This window comes from Camelina sativa, chromosome 18 (assembly GCF_030686135.1).
Source record: "Camelina sativa cultivar CO46 ecotype springtype chromosome 18, ASM3068613v1".
In the NCBI taxonomy this organism is placed as follows: Eukaryota; Viridiplantae; Streptophyta; class Magnoliopsida; order Brassicales; family Brassicaceae; genus Camelina; species Camelina sativa.
In genome coordinates this window covers 1,998,632-2,018,427 of record NC_141897.1, presented here as the reverse complement: position 1 = coordinate 2,018,427, position 19,796 = coordinate 1,998,632, and the positions used below count along the sequence as shown (strand labels likewise).

At 34.3% G+C, this 19,796-nt stretch overlaps 4 protein-coding genes across 4 annotated transcripts; 2 read left to right on the top strand and 2 right to left on the bottom strand.

Annotated features, from left to right (window-relative positions):
• The first annotated feature begins 3,170 nt into the window (after positions 1-3,170).
• Positions 3,171-4,357, top strand: LOC104760293 (uncharacterized). The gene is made up of 2 exons (XM_010483200.3): positions 3,171-3,494; positions 3,591-4,357. Exons 1-2 carry the CDS (start codon positions 3,321-3,323, stop codon positions 4,161-4,163), a joined length of 747 nt encoding a protein of 248 aa, XP_010481502.1. The 5' UTR covers positions 3,171-3,320; the 3' UTR covers positions 4,164-4,357.
• Positions 4,358-6,847: 2,490 nt separating this feature from the next.
• LOC109130562 (uncharacterized) lies at positions 6,848-7,336 on the bottom strand. Its single transcript, XM_019240248.2, has one exon. The coding sequence runs from the start codon at positions 7,319-7,321 to the stop codon at positions 6,881-6,883; it is 441 nt and encodes a 146-aa protein (XP_019095793.1). The 5' UTR covers positions 7,322-7,336; the 3' UTR covers positions 6,848-6,880.
• A 1,318-nt stretch (positions 7,337-8,654) lies between these two features.
• LOC104763066 (uncharacterized) lies at positions 8,655-14,369 on the top strand. Its single transcript, XM_087499084.1, has 14 exons — positions 8,655-9,332; positions 9,657-9,818; positions 9,921-9,986; positions 10,083-10,226; positions 10,308-10,421; positions 10,569-10,670; positions 10,764-10,949; positions 11,186-11,275; positions 11,350-11,484; positions 11,626-11,748; positions 11,859-11,944; positions 12,052-12,664; positions 12,759-12,836; positions 12,979-14,369. The coding sequence occupies exons 1-14, from the start codon at positions 9,063-9,065 to the stop codon at positions 14,059-14,061; spliced, it is 3,252 nt and encodes a 1,083-aa protein (XP_087355210.1). The 5' UTR covers positions 8,655-9,062; the 3' UTR covers positions 14,062-14,369.
• Positions 14,370-16,558: 2,189 nt separating this feature from the next.
• On the bottom strand, positions 16,559-17,787 carry LOC104760292 (serine/threonine-protein kinase-like protein ACR4). The gene has a single exon (XM_010483199.3). It carries the CDS (start codon positions 17,743-17,745, stop codon positions 16,756-16,758), a length of 990 nt encoding a protein of 329 aa, XP_010481501.2. The 5' UTR covers positions 17,746-17,787; the 3' UTR covers positions 16,559-16,755.
• Positions 17,788-19,796: the final 2,009 nt, after the last annotated feature.

Sequence of the window (19,796 nt, the reverse complement as noted above, 5' to 3'; positions counted from 1 at the left end):
ATCAGAATCTGCATATGATACAAGTTTATATAATACTGTATGTGCTAAGTTTGTTTTTAGTCAAGTCAGTATTATTTCTATTAAGCCCTTCAAGATAATGATTTTTCTAACCATTGATCTTGGTATATTCAAATATGAATCGGCGGTGGACCATTATTGTATTAAGTTGATTATAGATTGGATTGAGTTTGTGTAAATCGGAATTCTGCTACAATATTAAACTATAGGTTTCTGATTTAAAACCAGTTGACACCTTCGAAATTTCAAGCATTTGGCTCTAGGCTGTTGCCCCTCAACTTCCAGCCCTCAGAGTTTTGATTGGTAAAATAAGATCTCACGAGTGAAATACTAAACTCCTTTTAAAAAATTTCCACTTGTAAAATTGATTCGCTTTCAGGTTTCGACAGTAACTTAACTATATTTTAGCCATATTGAGATTTTTATAATATGCAGATGTTTTTTCTTAACGTACATATGCAAAATATTCTAAAAATATTGCTTGAAAAGAAGCAATAATTTTTAGTGGTTACCTCGATTATTTTAGAAACAAGTTTGAATGAGTTTCAACTTTTTTAATAGTATTGAATCTTCTCATGACAATATTCCAGCTCATTACGAAACGAAACACATTAATTAAAATTAATTTTTGTTATGTATTGCCATTTTTTCTTTATTTAACTACTTTGTGTCATTATCGTTGACTATATGATGAGACAAAGAGATATTTTCACACCTTCTTATTTAGCACGAGCAGCCTGGATTTTCGGTGAATCTTTTCAGACTTTCATATTCTTAGAATCCACACAAAATCATATGTTATTCATTCATTGATTTTAAAATACTTATCAAAATAATGTGTTATTGGTTCTATGATTTACAAATACTTGTTAAAATCTCATGTTATTTATGTATTGATTTATTTTTGGATTTCAAAATCCACATTATATTTTAAATAGATTTGAATGGATTTGAAAGTGTAAAATAGAAGAATTCAAATCCATGGATAAAACATGTTCTTTCAAAATCCATATGTTTTGATTTCTAGAATTTACAATTCCATCTGGATTTAGAAATCACCTTTCCAATAACAGTCCCTTATACTATAGTATTAAATTTCCATTGGGATTTTTATAGATTTTGCCATTTCTCATTCTATTTTCTTTTAATCTGTCATTTTGTTTAAATATTTTAGATTTGTTATTTTTAGTGACTATAAAATCTATACATTTGTAAAATATTCTTGTTAAAATGCGTACTTTATAACAAATACTAAACTCTAAAAAATGGAACCCAAAAAACTCAAACATAATGTGTAAAATCATGTTTAAATTCTTGAAAATTGACAAATCCATAAAGTTTTAGCTAAAATGACAACTCCATGAATGCTACTAATCAAAATGGTTTTTCGGATTTGATCATACCAACACTAATGCACTAAATCTCATCAGAACTCTGCAATTAATACTACAATTAAATGTATTTGGGGAAGTAGTGTTAGGATTGATGACCTCCTCGAAAGTCTTCGTCTTGCGTACCTCCCCTTTTTATTGTTAAAAAAAATGACTTTTTCATAATTGATTCACTCCCATTTCATGTAGCTCATCTCGTGCAGATGTGCACTCACCTCGTTGTGTATGTTATATTTGTCTAATTAATCTTAAAGAAAGAACAATTATACCATTAATTAACCCTAGTAACGCAAACTAAACTAATTTATTAAACGGGCCTCTAATATTTTGCTCAATATGCACTAGCTAGTACGTAGTTGGTCGATGATTATTCAAGGGAAGAAAAAATTACTCTCAAACTGTCATTTTGTGCAGTAAAAGCAGCCTCGATGATCCACCCATTTCCATAATACTTGACGCTAATATCATGTAGTATAATAACGAAACCAACAAAACTAAAAAAAAGGTCGTCGCCAGATTTTTTAAAGATGATCTTATAACCAGCACCTTTCGAACTTTAAAAGGCTTAGTGGAAAAAAGGAAAGCTTAAAGTTGGAAAAGTGTAATTGGGATGTTAGCTTCAAATGCAATTGGGGATCCAACCACGTGGATACAAAACGGGTTTCTAGTTTCTACTTTCTAGTGTTGGTTACATTGGCTACCTAATTTCAAATAGACAAATAGGCATCAAAAACATACACAAGTATTTTAGAAAAGACTCATTCTAACTAAAAAGGTAATGAGTATAAATGAAAAAAAAAATGAAAAAAAGAGATAGCTGATAGTAATCATAGTATTACTAGTAGACATTACTGTATTACCGAAACGAAATGGTAAGGAGAGTAATGCTACTAGTTCATTTGATTTTAATTTTTAAGAATATATGAATATACTATCATTTTAACATATTTATGCGATGTTATTTATTGAAAACCCAAAATTCTTTACGGATAATAATTAGCATTCTGTTGTTGTCAGTTTTGTTTGCAATTGAAATTTCACCCAAACAAAAAATAGGAGGAAGAAAAAGCTCCTAATTGTGAGCTTGTGACCAAAAGAGAAGTGTTGAGAGATTTGAATTTGGGCCAAAAGAATGAGACCATTTAAAACAGGCTTTATACTGCTGACCATTTAAATCATTAAAGAAGGACTCTTAGCCTAATTAGCCTACTTTTGGATAAAATGTGTAACGCTCCGACCATTATTGTTCATGGATCCATATTAAGTCTCAGTCACATTAGCCATGTGTGTCTCAGTGTGTGTGTTTTTATGTGTGCAATACTAGAAATCATGACTAATATTACGAATGTATGATCAAATACAATTACAATTCAAGAAGATTTGTGTAACACATATACAAATCTTAATTCAATTTATACCAATGGTTGTTTTCTAATGTTTCAGATGAGGAAACAATAGAAAGGCCCGTTTCTAGTGCCCTCGGTCAACTATTGTGAGTTTTGCTGTTGAGACCAAAAGAGATACGTTTGTGACCAATAAAAAAGCCCGTTTCTAATAGCTTCAAGATTAGCTCAAGTTTGTTTGTTCTTCATTCTTCTTTTGTATAGCCCATCTCCCAAAGCATACGCAATGTTCCACTAGAAAGAACATCCTATTTCATGTAATCTATTTAATGACATATTGCGTGTATATTTAATGACATTATGTATCATTAAGATAAGTCTACTCAGATTAAATGAAGCAAAGTGGATATTCCATACGTCCAAGATCCCTCTAAATCTCAACTTTATATCTATTTCAGTTCCTTACTCTATATTTTATACGCAAATTATATTAAATAAATATTTGCGTGTGTAGCTAGTATAATAACAGAGACAGACATTATAGCACAGAAGTAGAGAAAGGAAGAAGATGGAGATATTTGTGAAGAAGGAGTACTTAGATTTGGTTCTTGTCCCATTTGGATTAATCATAGTTTTATCTTACCATCTATTTCTTCTCTACAGAATTCTTTATTTTCCTTATCACACCATTATCGGTTTCATGAACATCGATAAATCCATTTGGGTCGACCGTATCATGCAGGCAAGTCCCTCTTTACTACAATGTTTTCTTATTGTTACTATTGTGCTATATGATTAATTTAGATATAACTACAACGGTTAGCTCAACTGATTACAGGCAAGAAAAGATGAATTGGGATGTGCTTTAACTGTTCTTTCGAGCAGCATATCAGCTTCAACATTCATGGCATCCATTGCTTTAACGTTGAGTTCACTTATCGGCGCGTGGATAGGGAGCTCACCGGTTAATATGACGGTTTTTACGGGACATTTTGTCTATGGTGACACAAGTTCAATCACAATGGTCATCAAATACACCTCTCTTCTCATATGTTTTCTAGTTGCATTCTGCTGTTTTGTTCAATCCACGAGATGTTTTCTACATGCGAACTATCTTATTACCACACCGGGAGCAGATATACCGCCGGATATGGTGAAGAGATTTGTCTTGAGAGGCGGTAACTTTTGGTCGTTGGGTCTTAGGGCTCTTTACTTGGCTCTTAATCTATTGTTGTGGCTTTTCGGACCGATCCCGATGTTTATCAACTCGGTCTTGATGGTAATGTGTTTGTATTATCTCGACTCGAACTCGGTGGCGCAGCCTCTTTATCACCGGACTTTCGAGGCGGAGCAAATTGTCAAGAAGATGAGAGGAGTTTTGCCTGAACAGTTGACTTTTAGATGTGATTGAAAACAAAAAAAATTTTGATTACTATCAATCGACCCGCGCTACGCTCCGTAGTTACATTAAGGTGTATTCCGAGTTTTGTCGTGTATATTTTTTTTTGGTTTTTGTAAATTCATCTTAACGTTTGTTTTTGTATTTAATTTTGGTTGCTTATGTTGTTTTGTTGGATATTTTAATAAAAATATGTTTTGCAGTAAGTATAATTTAGTTTGCTGTTTTTAAAGGAAAAATTGAGATTATCTTGTGTGTTTATAATGCTTCTAAAAAAATTTATTATTAGAAGTTAACATTGTTTAGTTGAATTTGTTGTTTTGCTGTAGTTGTTAGTTGTCATTAATTTATTATTATTTTCTATTTTGTGGTTAGATTGTTATTTAATATTTTCATATGTATTTTGTAAACTGTTGGAGTAATTTTTTTGTCAATGTTTTAGTGTTTGGAGTGAAAAGATTGTGGATTTTATTAAGAAAAATAAATAAAATCAATAACTTACATTCCTCTTTTCTGGGCTATTTTTGTTTGTTTCATTCGGATCCAATTTTTCTGTAAGGCTTATAATTTGTGGGTTTATTGGACCATTATTTATATGTTACTGAGTTGAAATTGATTTGTTCTTTTTTAAAATTCGATGTCCTCGTGAACGGATAGGAGAAGAGCAATTTTCCGATCTAGAGGTCTGTTTGAGGATTGAACTTATGTCTTTGATGCTCTTAATCGTTTTTTCAGTCATTCTTGTCGTAATCGTTATCCCCTGTTGATTTTGTTAAAGGTGAATGTCAATTGGGTTGCAAATTTGTTTATATGAAAATATGTTGGCTTCTTTAGGTTTCCTAATTAAGTTGTGAGTTGTTTGGTGTTCTTGGTTGTAATTTTTTTTCCCCTTTGTCATGTGAGTGGTTTTTTCGATTCGATGTGAGTTGTGTTTTGGGGAAAAATAATTTTCTTGTTTATCTTGCTGTAATTTTATAAAGTCCGGGTTGTTTTTTCATATAATTTTGTGTTACGGTAATCTGATTGTGGCATTCATATATCTGAATCTTTTTAGTTTATTAAATGTGTGTTCATCTCTTTGTGTCTTTGTCTTTGGTGATGGATTTGTGAAGTGCTGCCAAATAATTTTAATTGATTTCTAGTTGTGTTTCTTTGATTCTTTGAAAGTGTTGCTTGGGTTGCCTTGTTTTGATATTTGAAATTTTAAATTATGATCATTTTAATAGAAAATTTTAACTATATTATTACCACTAATGAAAATTATAGTATTGTTTTCTTATTTTAACATTTAATTTATTTTACATAATTATTTTTTATTTAAATTTTCAATTAATTATATTTAACAAAAAAACATGCACTAAATGAATATTTTAAAATTAAAAATTGAATTTATAGGATTTAAAAATAGTGATGGGTGTAGAGACTTTGAATGAAATAGTGTTGAAATTTTGGATGAAATTTAGTTGATCAGTTTGTTATTTGTATAATTGTTTAAAAGACTTATTAAAATGTGTAAGGTCCACAAAATTAAAGAAGAAGTGGCGTGACAGCACCAGAACTGAGAGTCAGAAAAGCTAATTTTATATATATAGATTAATTAATTTGCCAACTTGGGATTTTCCTACCAGTTATATAATCAAGTTATACGTAAACTAGTATACATTTAATTATATCCAGACTTAATACTATGTGAAATGATTCGGAAGAACAAAAGCAATTATTGCATGAGATTTGAGAAAGCCGTACGGAGCATGTTCCGGGAGCGTCTCGTCTTGTGTTTTATATTCACACGATAAGAGCATTAAACGGATACAAAAAGTGAGCTGTTTATTTCATTTCTTGGAAGCAACTACTTGGACATTTTCTCTATCTTTGAAAACAATTATTATTACGTTTTATACAAATCTAATATTTTTGTGATTTGATTTTCCACTTGTCCCACAGAAAACATCATGGTCACACTCACATCACGTTTTTTTTTTTTTTTCTTTTTTTTTTCAATTATATGATTGCTCATACGTATTCACGTAAGTTGACACAAGACTTTTGGAAATAGAAAAGTTCAATCAATGGAGATTTCAGATGGAAATTTTAAACGTCTGGAAACATATGAAGCGTATCTAAATCGGTTTTCGATACAATATTATATATTACACAATAAATATTTTTGTTTTTGACAATTTAATTTTAAAACATAGCTCCAATTCTTGAGTTTGGATTATTTTTCCAAACAAAGAAATTTGTGTTACCAAAGTTAATAGCTCACTTATCAGTTTAGACCCATAATTATGGACTGACTAACCTTGGATTAAAGATAAACTATGTGTCTAAGGACTATAGTCTTTCTTATTAAAACAATTGTGTTTAGTTGAAGATAGTTTTGGTTTTGTATAGTTAACTATGTATAAGAAATTGTGTTAAAAACACATATATAGCACCTAATCTTTATCAGTACTAGAGAGAATAAGCAAATTAATTGATGCATACAACAAGGAATGGGTGTTCTATACACAACAGTGTTTAGAGTAAGCTTTGTCTAGTCAGAGTCAAAATATCGGTTAATTATTTTGTGCTAGCCTTCTTTTTTTTGCTAAGTGAGTAAATATCATATAAAATGAAAAGTTTTGGTTTTACAAATGAGTACTCAGCTTTAGGTTCCTTGGCAAAAATAAAATAAAAAACAAGGAAGCAAAGTTAGAGTGAAAAGCTTGAACCGGTTGATGCAAACTTCAGATAATCCAGAGACTCAACAGCTTCTTGAATTTCCTGCGATGGTTTCTAGCATGGATGGTGTTGATGATCTCTCGGTTGATGGTCTTGAAAACAACAGCTGGTGGGATGACTTGAGAATTATGGAGAACATTGTTTCTCTGCTTCCAGATAGCGTAGATGGTGGGTTGAGAGACAATTTTCCGGAGCACCGACGGAGAAGAGGCCGTGCTGAGCTTGATCCAGGAGAGAAGACTTTCCCAGTCTCGAAATTGAAGTGGAGTAAGTCTTAGTCTGGACTGCACAAGGTTCCAAATTGATTCGCTGAAGTTACAAGTAAGCAGGAGGTGGTCTCGAGTCTCATCACTCGTTGCACATAAGCAACAAAGTGGAGAAACCTGCAGACCCCAGGAGATCATCCGAGAGCGAGTGGGGAGTCTGTTCAGATGAGATACCCACATGTGGAAAGAATTCCTCGGGGTAGCACCTTTAAACCAGATCACAGGTGACCAGTCTTTTTTAGGTTCTCTCTGTCTTAGAGCCTCTCACGTCCTTGAAGAAGAGAAACCGTTGCAGTCGATGTTGTTGACTATCCAACCGTAGGAGTCTTCAAGGTCAGGGTGCAGCGGGAGTGTTATTGTAGTGAGATAGGTATGCAGGTCAAGGGCTTCTTAAGATCTTGGGGAAGGTAGTCGCCAGGTGGCTCCTTCGACGGCATCGGCTACCGTGGCAGCTATTGGGATACACAGGTTTCTGGGACCTTCATCTCCCAAAAGCTTTATTTGGGGGTCAAACAGACTCCAGGAATCATGCCAGAAACTGGCAGATAAACCGTTACCAATAGAGCACTTTAGGAATCTCTCTGCAATCGGTCTAAGTCGTAAAAGAGATCTCCAGTTGCAGGTGTCATTTATGCCTTCTTTTATAGACCAAAATGCTGCTATAGGGCCGTTTACGAATCCTGGGAGGTGGTGGTGCTTGTGCCATTTAACCCAAAGGGACCGACTGTTTGAGAATAACAACCAAATGAGCTTGAGATTGAGAGTTATGTTCCAGTCGGAAAAACTTCTGAAACCAAGGCCACCTTCATCCTTTGGCAAGCAAACTTGAGACCAAGCTACTTTTGCTTTGTGAGGATTTTCGATACCTCCAGACCAAAGGAAACGAGAGCACAAAGACTCTATTTCTTTGATACAACCTTTCGGGAGCCTGAATGTAGAGATCCAAAAAACAACAATGCCAGAAATGACTGAAGCTAGCAGTTGGAGCCGCCCTGCAAAAGATAGAGTCTTCACAGACCAGAGGGTGAATTTACTCTTCACTTTTTCCACAAGAGGGGCATATTCGACGGTTTTGAGCTTGCGACTCATTAGGGGTAGCCCTAAGTACCTTATAGGTAATGAAGCTTGAGGGAAGCTGTATTGAGCAATCGTTGATTCCTCGGCTTCAGTCACTCCCGCGAGGAACAGCTCAGTCTTGTCTACATTCATGTTAAGCCCAGACCAACCAGCAAAATCATCGAGCGTCTCATTTATACCGTGTAAAGAAGAGCTGCCTCCATCGAAGAAAATCATCATATCGTCCGCAAACATCAGATGAGTGATATTAAGTTCTGATGTTTTCGAATGATGAAAGATATAGCCTGAAGAGTATGTTGATGAAAGGAGCTTTGAGAACACTTCCATTGCAAGAACAAAAAGATAGGGTGCTTCTCTCTATCTCTCTCATTCTCTCTCTCTTTCTCTCTGTCTTTTTTATATATATATAAATACATACACACGTGCTAGCCTTCTTGCATGAATCACTTCAACATCGAGAAAAAGTTTGATCCAATGATACATATCATTGGGTTTAGACTTTAAGTATTGAAATAATAATCTTTTCAACCATTTTGTTAAGTCAACAATTTGCTAAGAATCCAGACTCTATGATTATATATGTTATAATGTCTTCTTGCAAAGCGTGAAAAAAAAAGCTAAACATGGGTTAACACACAGAAAAATGTAAAATTTACATATTCGGGCCCGTTCAAGGCCCATAAAGGTTATTTAATCGCTGTCTTCTCTCTCTCTCGCGACGGATCTTACACTTAGGTCTCTCTTCGTCTCTTTTTCAAAATTTAGGAAATTTCAGATTTTGAGCGAAACTAGAGTAGACTACGAATCTTCGGAATTCGAATTTGAAGGAAACAAATTTGCAGAGATGAGGAGGATTTTTAGTAGAGGAGGAGGAAAGGACTCGCCGTCTGAACCCGCTTCTCCGTCACCGAGATCATACCCTTCGACGTCTCCGGCATCTTCGTCTCCAGTGACGGGTCCTCCGAGACCGATTCGTTTAGTGTATTGTGATGATAAGGGCAAGTTTATGATGGACCCTGAAGCTGTTGCTACTTTGCAACTAGTCAAGGAACCAATTGGTGTTGTTTCGGTTTGTGGTAGGGCTCGTCAAGGAAAGAGCTTTATTTTGAATCAGGTTTGTGTTTTTTTTTTGTTTCTTCTTTTAAGGGTTTGTTTCTGGGTTATTGTGGAAATGGTGAATTGGGTTCTGTGGCCATTGTTTCCAGGTTTAGGGTTTTGGCAAATTTTAGGGTTCCTGTTTGTTAGGTTTTGGAAGCTTATTGGACTCAGTGATGGGGGGTTTATGTTTTTTGCTTTTGTAAGTTAAGAGGTTGTTTACGGAGGTTTCGTTGGGGGAAATGGTGTTTGGTTTGATATGGTTCTGTGTTACTGTGTTTTAAGGTCTAGGGATTTTTTGTTTTTGTGTTTTCTTGAATTGATTTGTTAGGTTTTTTTGTAGCTTCTTGGACGCAGTAATGGGTTTCAAGTAGCATCAACACACAAGCCGTGTACTAAGGGGCTTTGGTTGTGGAGTTCTCCTATTAAAAGAACAGCTCTCGACGGAACTGAATACAATCTTTTACTGTTAGATAGTGAAGGGATTGATGCTTACGACCAAACGGTAAGTATCATTTTATTTTACTGTTACTAACAGTTTTGATCTCTTTTGGAAGATTTTGGCTTTATTAACTTGCTTTGTTTCACTTTACTTCCATTTCCACAGGGTACCTATAGCACTCAGATATTCTCATTAGCTGTTCTTTTGTCAAGCATGTTCGTATACAATCAGGTCTGTTAAATTTTCAGTTTGAACTCAATTTAATCTTTTGTGAAATTATATCACTATTTTGTTGACTTAGATGTTGTTTTTGTTTGTATGTGTCAGATGGGAGGTATCGACGAAGCTTCACTCGATCGTCTTTCTCTTGTCACTCAAATGACAAAGCATATCCGCGTTAAAGCTTCTGGAGGAACAAGCTCACGTTCTGAACTTGGGCAATTTTCTCCCATCTTTGTCTGGCTGTTGAGGGTATATAATTCTCTCTGTTAATTGTGTTTGTTGATGTTATTGCTTAGAGATATGTATTATCATTGATATAATTTGCTGTAGGACTTTTATTTGGATCTAGTGGAAGATAATAGAAAAATTAGTCCACGTGACTATTTAGAAATTGCATTAAGGCCAGTTCAAGGCACTGGAGGAGATATTGGTGCAAAAAATGAGGTAATATGTTATTTCTTTTTTTCTAGTATGTTTATTTGGATAGTCGGGCACTCTTAAGAAAGCTGGGTGTGGTGATCAAGTGTAATTCCTTTGGTAGAATAATAGTCAGTCAGTGTAAATGAAAACAATGGATATCTTTTTTTGCAGATCCGAGATTCTATTCGTGCCCTTTTTCCGGACAGAGAGTGCTTTACCCTTGTAAGGCCTCTGAACAATGAAAAAGACCTGCAGAGACTTGATCAAATTTCGGTTAGTATTGTTCTATGCATGCTCCTTTACCTATAATACTATGCTGTAATCGTTTGGATGCTTGGTTGGTTAATATCCTGTGTTCTAATGCAGTTGGAAAAATTGAGACCTGAATTCGGTGCTGGCCTGGATGCATTTACCAAGTTTGTTTTTGAGAAGACGAGGCCCAAGCAATTAGGGGGTACTATGATGACTGGCCCTATTCTTGTTGGTATTACACAGTCTTATCTGGATGCGTTGAATAATGGTGCTGTGCCAACAATAACCTCATCTTGGCAGGTTTGATATCTCTTGCCTCTATGGATATACAATACATTGAAAGATTTGACTGTATAACTTTACATTTTCTGATACATTACATCTTAATGGGTAAACACATGGTTGATTATTGCATTAATATATCTATGTACTTCAAACCAATGTGGGGATCAGTTGGAATTTTTTTTACTAATGCATTCTCTAGCCTATTTTTTCCCAGATTAATAAAGTGAATTTTCTTGACTATGTTCTTATAGAGTGTCGAAGAAACTGAGTGTCGAAGAGCATATGATTCTGGTGTAGACGCCTATATGGCTGCCTTTGACCAATCAAAAGCTCCTGAAGAAGTAAGTATCTTGGCTTTAGCGTCTCTTTTATTTTAATTGCAATTTATGATTCATGTCAATTCTACTATATTTAGGGTGCGCTGAGGGAAGAACATGAAGAAGCAGTTCGAAAAGCCTTGGCCATGTTTAACTCTAATGCTGTAGGGGCTGGTTTAGCAAGAAAAAAATACGAGGATCATCTCCACAAGGACTTGAAGAAAAAATTTGAGGTAATAGATTCTAAAACAGTGTTGTTCAGTACTAAGCAGTGTTTTTGAATTTTGACTGTTTTATATAACTCATCTTTCACATATGAAATTTCTCCTCTTATTGTCGTATGCTAATATAGACTATGTATTTTGATGATTCAGGATTACAAGAAGAACGCTTTTATGGAAGCAGATTTGCGGTGCACGAGTACTATCCAGCGCATGGAAAAGCAGCTGAGATCAGCTTGCCATGCCTCTAATGCAAATATGGACAATGTTGTCAAGGTTGGTTATTTATGGATTTTTTAATTGTTTTTTTATTTGGCATAGAAGTATTAGGGATTAAAATTGTTGTGATTTCTTATTGCTTGTTTGTTATGATGACTGTGTCTCAGGTTCTAGAAGCTCGTTTGGCAGAATACGAGGCATCATGCCATGGCCCTGGGAAATGGCAGAAACTTTCTGTCTTTTTGCAACAAAGGTAGTTTACTGCTTCCACTCCTCACTGTATTTCACTTGTTTAGTTATTTTTGGAGGTGCGTTCATGTAATGTGTGCCTTATGTGGTCTACTTTTTTTAATCGTTCAGCTTGGAAGGACCTATATATGATCTCACCAAAAGGCTTATCGATAGCATCGCTATAGAGAAAAACTCACTTGCAGTGAAATTCCGTTCTGTTGAAGATGCGATGAAACATCTAAAGCAGCAATTAGATGATAGCGAGAGATACAAGTTGGAATACCAGAAACGTTATGATGAATCCAACAATGACAAGAAGAAGCTGGAAGATATATACAGAGAGCGCATAACTAAACTACAGGGGGAGAATAGTTCTCTGAACGAGCGATGCTCTACTCTGGTTAAAACCGTGGAATCTAAAAAAGAAGAAATCAAAGAATGGAAAAGAAATTATGACCAGATTGTTTTGAAGCAAAAAGCTGTTCAAGATCAGCTTAATTCCGAAATGGAAGTCCTTAGGACAAGAAGTACTACATCTGAAGCTAGGCTAGCTGCAGCGAGAGAACAAGCGAAATCCGCTCAAGAAGAGACTGAGGATTGGAAAAGGAAGTATGACTATGCTGTGGGAGAAGCAAGATCTGCTCTGCAAAAGGCTGCTTCAGTGCAAGAGCGTTCAGGCAAGGAAACACAATTGAGGGAAGATGTTCTTAGGGAGGAATTTGGTGTCACTTTAGCGCAGAAGGTATCTTTTTTTTTTTGTCTCGTTCGTTAAAAGTATGACTTTTAAGTTTGAAATTATCAATTTATCATTCATATACGGTGTAATGCAATTTCAGGATGAGGAAATCAAGGAGAAGGCTACAAAAATTGAGAAGGCAGAGCAGTCTCTTACGGTTCTAAGATCAGAGCTGAAGGTAAGCTTTTTGAAATGATAGTATCTATGTTACCTAGTCTTGTTTCTTATCTTCCTGTGGCTCCTTGCGTTCTGATAAGTTTGCTGAATTGCTTGAACCTTTGTGGAATGTGAATCTCAGCTTGTGTTGTGTCTTTTTGCAGGTGGCTGAATCAAAAATTAAAAGCTTTGACGTGGAGTTAGCATCTCTGAAATTAGAATTAAGGGAAATGGCTGATAAGTTGGACAGTGCCAACACAAAGGCTTTAGCATATGAAAAGGAAGCTAACAAGTTGGAGCAGGAGAAAATGCGTATGGAGCAAAAGTATCGATCTGAGTTTCAAAGTTTCGATGAAGTCAAAGAGAGATGTAAGACAGCTGAACTAGAAGCTAAACGTGCTATCGAACTGGCGGATAAAGCACGAGCTGATGCTGTCACTTCCCAAAAGGAGAAAAGTGAGACTCAGAGGTTGGCGATGGAGAGACTTGCTCAGATCGAACGAGCTGAGAGGCAAGTTGAAAACTTGGAGAGACAGAAGACTGACTTGGAGGATGAACTGCGCAAACTTCGTTTGTCTGAAATGGAGGCGGTCTCCAAAGTTACAGTCTTAGAAGCAAGAGTTGAAGAACGAGAGAAAGAAATCGGATCATTATTAAAGGAAACCAATGAACAGAGGGCTCATAACGTGAAGTCACTTGAGAAGCTGTTGGATGAAGAGCGTAAGGCTCATATTGCTGCAAATCGAAGAGCGGAAGCTCTTTCTCTTGAGCTGCAAGCAGCACAGGCAAGCGTTGATAATCTTCAGCAAGAACTAGCTCAAGCTAGGTTAAAAGAAACTGCACTTGACAACAAAATTAGAGCTGCGAGTTCCTCACGTGGGAAGCGGAGTAGAATTGAAGATGACGTTGATATGGACATTGGAGATACAAGTGACAGAATCATAAGGACTAATAAACGGGCTCGAAGCGGAAGAGGAGATGATCAAGGTCCTACTGACGAAGGCGATGAGGACTTTCAAAGCCATCAAGACAATGGTGAGGAGGAGCAAGAAGAAGATTACAGGAAGCTTACTGTTCAGAATCTAAAGCATGAGCTGACCAAGTACGATTGTGGACATTTGTTATTGAACAGAGGCCATCAAAACAAGAAAGAGATTCTTGCTTTGTATGAAACTCATGTTCTTCCCAAGAAAGCTTTAGGGAAAGAAGAAGAGAGAAAGAGACAGAGAGAAGTCACTTCTTCTTAGGACAAGACTCTGTACAGAGTGAGGAGACAAACATATTCTAATCTCGCAGTTTCGATCTTTAGAGATGAGTAAAAGAGTTGGATTTAGGATGGCTCTTGGGTAATGTTTTGTTGATCTTAATCGGTTTATCGGTTTTATTGGTTTATCTGGTACTGGGGAATGTAAACCGAATTAACAAGTTGTATTGAATCTGAAGTTTTTAGGTTTTATGAGTGTGTCATTGTGTTGGTATTACTATGTGTGGGGTTTGAGTCGGTTTGGTGTTGGACTTTTGAATATTAGACTTAATCTGTTTTTATTTTCAGGAATCTCTTACGAGTTTTTTGAGTGCGACCGTTTGTTTTTGGATGCTACACTTCAATTCTAAGTCAACAGTATTGACGAATTGGGTTTTAAAGGAATGATTCTAAGAGTAATTTAACTTGGTGATAAGCTCTTCCAGATTTGACTTGTATTATGAAATGTGATAGCAAGAGAAGAATTTAGTTAAACAATTACAAGTGCACTTGCGTGATATGATATTCTTAGCGGAAATAAATAATTGAGAAAAATATGATACTGTACGTTAATTACTTTTGTTTATTTATTAGAACACTCCATCAATGGTGGAATTGTTTATAAGAAGAGATGAGACTAGAGCTAACAAGGCTATCAACAAAGCTGCTACAAAAGCCAAGTAAAATACACAAAAGCAGTTGATCAAATGAAAGATAGAAAAGCCAAGTAACACACACAAAAGCCGACCAGCAAGACTGAGCTTATTCTTTTCCCACGCCACACGCCCGTTTCTCTAGGTGATTTTAGTATAGATTTTATGTGTTTTTTTCATTCAGTCTTATAATAGTTTTTTTTTTCAATTTCAAAACTTAACCAATATTGAAAACAAAAAAAAATAAAAAAGATAGTCACACAAACTATAGCATAATACATGGTAACACATGACTATCTTTTTTCCTTGAATAAATTCGTCCGTCGCTGGTCGTCACACGTTCGTAGGAACACTGGAGTCGTTAATTGCAAGAGTATCTAATAGATCTAAAAATTGGTATAAAAATCAATTTTAAATATTTTGCCACATAACATATTTTAAAAAAAAAATATGACATCTTGTGCAATTAGAGAAGAATACACATATTCTTTTTTTGAGTGAATACGGGTGCATATGAGTACACAGGGACATTTTTTTTGCAATTAAAGAAAAAACTGGTTTATGATAAATTTAAAGAAAAAAACTGTTTTATGATGTGCAAACTTTACCAACTTAGCCAGTAAAAGGTTACCCTCATGGATCCCCAGCTCAAGCACGTATATAGAACCCAGTTTATCAGCATAACACACATGTGAATCATTGTGTGTAATAACAACTGCTACCACTGCTCTCTTAGAAGAACTGCAAGAATATATGTAACTTGAGCATAAAGCTGGTTTTTCTTATTTTTGAGTGAATACAGGTGCATAATGAGTGCATAGGGACATTTTTTTGCAATTAAAGAAAAAAACTGTTTTATGATGAATTTAAAGAAAAAATTGTTTTATGATGAATGCATCATAAATAGTTCAACTTGTCATAACTGATTTTTTTTAACTTCAAAAGTGAGTTAGATAGTACAAATTAATAATAAAAATTTTGTTCTATGCATCTTACATTTGTATAGTGTGACCAAATATGACAAAAAAATTATTTAATTTGTATAGGCCGTGATGTCTTCATAAATTTGGTTAGCTTATTGTTGTTTCTGCTACCATTTTTTTTTTGGCTTCTTAATAACAATTTTATTAAAAATTCTTTCATAATAGTATTTACAAATTACGTTTCCAATCTACAAAGTAACAAACACTACAAATAAAAGTTTACGTTAGCTTTTCAAAAGTTACAGTTTTTTTCCAAGGTTATTAAAATTCAGAAAATCCTACAAATAAAATTCTGATAAGTTATATTTTCATCCCAGTCATTAGTTTTGTAATTCACAACGTTACATTTAATCAACCACTTAACACTGATGCAACAATAATATTTAAATAAAATCTACCAAACTTTTTCACCAAAAAAGAAAAATGTGACTTGTTCCACAAGGTGGCAAGATTAGGTCCACCGTCCAGTTTTGACGAAAATCTATCTTCCAAGTCTCGTCAAAATTTTATCAGAATGAGTCTAAAATAATATTACTATATTTATTTTTTACGATGAGTTTAAAATAATATTCTTTCGTACACAATTAACTATATTTAAATACATAACTCCTCGTAATCTATGATTGTTTTGGACAGATTAATACAAAAATTATTCGCATCAATAGTTTATCATATTGATTCAGACTTCAGAGTAACATCATCGTGTGATTTATATGAAACCGAGTTTATACGCCGAGAAAAAAAAAATCATTATAAAAAAATACACAGCGTAAACTAGCATTTTCTATAATAACCCTTTAAGTTTTCCATTCTTCTCTATAAAACCCCTAAACATTTTGAATTGTTCAAAAATCACCCAACAACATCATTAAAGATATTAATTAACTCATAAGAAACCAAATGGTCCAAAATCCAAATCCTAAACATAAACTGATAAAAGTCATCTAATGTACACGGCAATAGAAACATCATCTACGTTAATGTCCAACTAATAACAACTCTACGCCTTTTAATTTCCAATATTTGTTTCTAAAACCCCAAAACTTTTCAAAATTATCAAAATCACCCTCCTTCCCTCTCCAAACTATTCAAAATCGCCGCCACTTCAGAAATCGACGGCCGACTCCTCCGTGAGTTCCCGACACAAGCCAAAGCAACCTTGGCCAATCTTATTACCAAACCCTTAACCTCACTTTGAACAACTATCCTCGGATCTAAAAGCTCACCAAACCTCTGTTCTTTGATCAATGGCGTTGCCCATTTCACAAGCAACCCATTCTCACTTCTTCTCCCACTCAAAATCTCCAATAAAACGACGCCGTACCCATATACGTCACTCTCTTTGCAGTAACCTTCTTCGACGTACCCGTAAATCCCAGATTTTTCAACCGGAATCAAAAACCCAAATCCGTAATCGCAAATCTTAGCCGTTGATTTCACGTCGATCAGTATATTCGACGACGTGAATCTACCGTGAACGATTCTAGGGTTCGCGATTTCGTGCAAATACTCCAATCCTCTCGCCGCCCCAGCCGCGATTTTAAAACGCGTTTTCCAACAAAATTCAACCGCTGATTCGTCTCCGTTTAAGTGATCGGTCAAGCTTTTGCCTTCCCCGATGAACTCGGTAACGACGATTCTTTCTCCGGGAGCTTCTGAGAACCCTAAGATCGAGACGACGTTTTGGTGATACGTAGAAGAAAGCGTTTTCAAAACCGCGGAGAAACCGAAACCCGGTTTACTCAAAACCAAACCGGGATGTATTCGTTTAACCGCGACGAGGTTTTTACGATCCGGAATTATCCCAGCGTAAACCGTTCCTAACCGACCGGAACCGATGATTCGTCGCTGGTTAAATCCGTCGGTTGCTGAATCTAATTCGGTTAAAGGGTAAGATTGACCGGCCGGTTTGGCTTCTAGAAGAAGAGACTCGTTGTCGGACCGGTTTGGTCTTTTTCTGCATAGTAAGAAGAGGAAGATGATGAGAAGAAGAAGAGCAAAAGAGAGAAGAGACAAAACTGAAATGTAAGCGATTTTTTCAGATTTGTCCATTTTGGGTTTCCAGAAAAAAATAAAGAGGACTCATCAATGGTATGATTATGGGGTTTGTGTGAGTTTTATATACGAAGAGGAAAAAATAAAAATAAAATAAAAGTCAAAAAAGACAAAAAGGAAAGAAAAATATGTCATCTAGATGGTCAATAAATATTCATGGACTCTTTTTGTTTTAGGAAGGAAATAATAAATTTTCAAATTTGTTACTAGATTATAAAAAATTTCAGATTTAGTTATTTGCAATAAATTATAAATTGTTACTAAATATGCGCTAATTTTTTCATAAAAACTAATTATCATATGTACATTAGTACATACTACATACATACACAAATAACACATGTGCATAAATTATGAATAAATATTGTGCATATATATATTCGATCGTTGGAGAGTTTACACCTAAGATTTGCGAGGAATTTCTATTTTTATTGTACAAATGTATCTAGTCTTTCAGAGATCCATCTTCAAAATAGCAAATTTTGAAGAATCATATTATAACAATCAATTCAATGGATTCTAAAGTGAAAAATGAGCTTGAATAACAAACCTACTCATCGAAAGATGAAAATTAAACGTTCTATATAGATGATATCACATATGATATCGAAACCAATTGACTCAGTAGTATCTGGTAATAGTTAATAAGAGTGTTCAACTCATATTATAGTTGTACAGATCAAAATAATGTGTTGTTGAAAAAAAAAATAAATAAATAAATAAATAAATAATGTGTTGTAATAAGAACCACACAATGAAAATAAATGGTCGAAAGGATATGAAAGAATATACTAAAATATTATAAGAATGAAGTATTCGAGAGGGGACCTATCTAACTTTGGCAGGTGAAACTCGCACCTAATATCTATAAAACTAATGCCATTTTGATAATTCCCCGTATGGATTTTTTTATTTTACTAACGATTGACTGTTTATTTTTGTTTGTCATATCATATCTAAAAAACACCCTAAACTAAACCCTGCAATTTTTGTGTTACCAACTAATCTAATGATCCACTACTATAATATTGGTACGTTCGTTACACCATCAAATTTCCTTAAATTCCGAAATTACTTTACTTAAAGATATGCATGAGAAGATACACCAAACATACATTGTTTTATTATCTAAAGCCCATGCTCACCAACGACAATCATTGCCGGTTGTACGTATTATAATATTATCTCATTTCATTCATTACATATGTCCATAGATTCTCTCTTTTTGAAACAAAAAAAAAAGTTATATAAAATAGTGTTTGCAAAATGAAGATAGATGCATTGTATAGAATTTTCATTTATAATATAGCTTTAAATTGTTAAACAATATATTATTTATTTATATGAGACCTCTTATTATATTTTTTCAAAAAAAAAAAAGAAAGATGATTGTTTCATTATGTTTTTATACAAATTTTTTTAAAAAAAATACAAAAGAGTGATGAGTTTTGTTAGATATTCATCATATTGGTCATAGGGTCGATAATTGATTTACTATTACGATTTCATATCAAATATTTGAGATTTAGAAAATACTAGATCTGTATCAGCTCTGTAGGCAATGCAAAATTATGATTTTCAAATAATTTATGATATTTTGTTTTGACAAAAAAAAAAAAAAAAACTGTAAATTTATGTGATGTTTATATGTAGCGTAAATTTATGTGATGTATAGAAATGTTTAAAAGAAAAGTTGGTTTTTACATTTTTTGTAGGGATTGAAGAAACCATTTATTGAGAGTCTAAATCACTTTAGAAACCTTGTAAACCAGTTATAACTTATAAATGAAAATCATCAAAATCATTTTAAGAAACTATCACAATTCAGAGAATTCAAAAATGTAGTTTTGTTTAATACATACATCAGTGAAGTCATGTTTTGTAAGTTGGGCTTTAGTCAAGGATTCTTTAAATGGGCTTTTTGTTCTAATATCCAGATGTTCCAAAACATATGTACTTCGGGAAATAATCCGTATCTTTCCCCAAGACATTTCGTTAATTACATTTTTTTTGTTCATGTTCGTTAATACCTATGTTGCATAGAAACT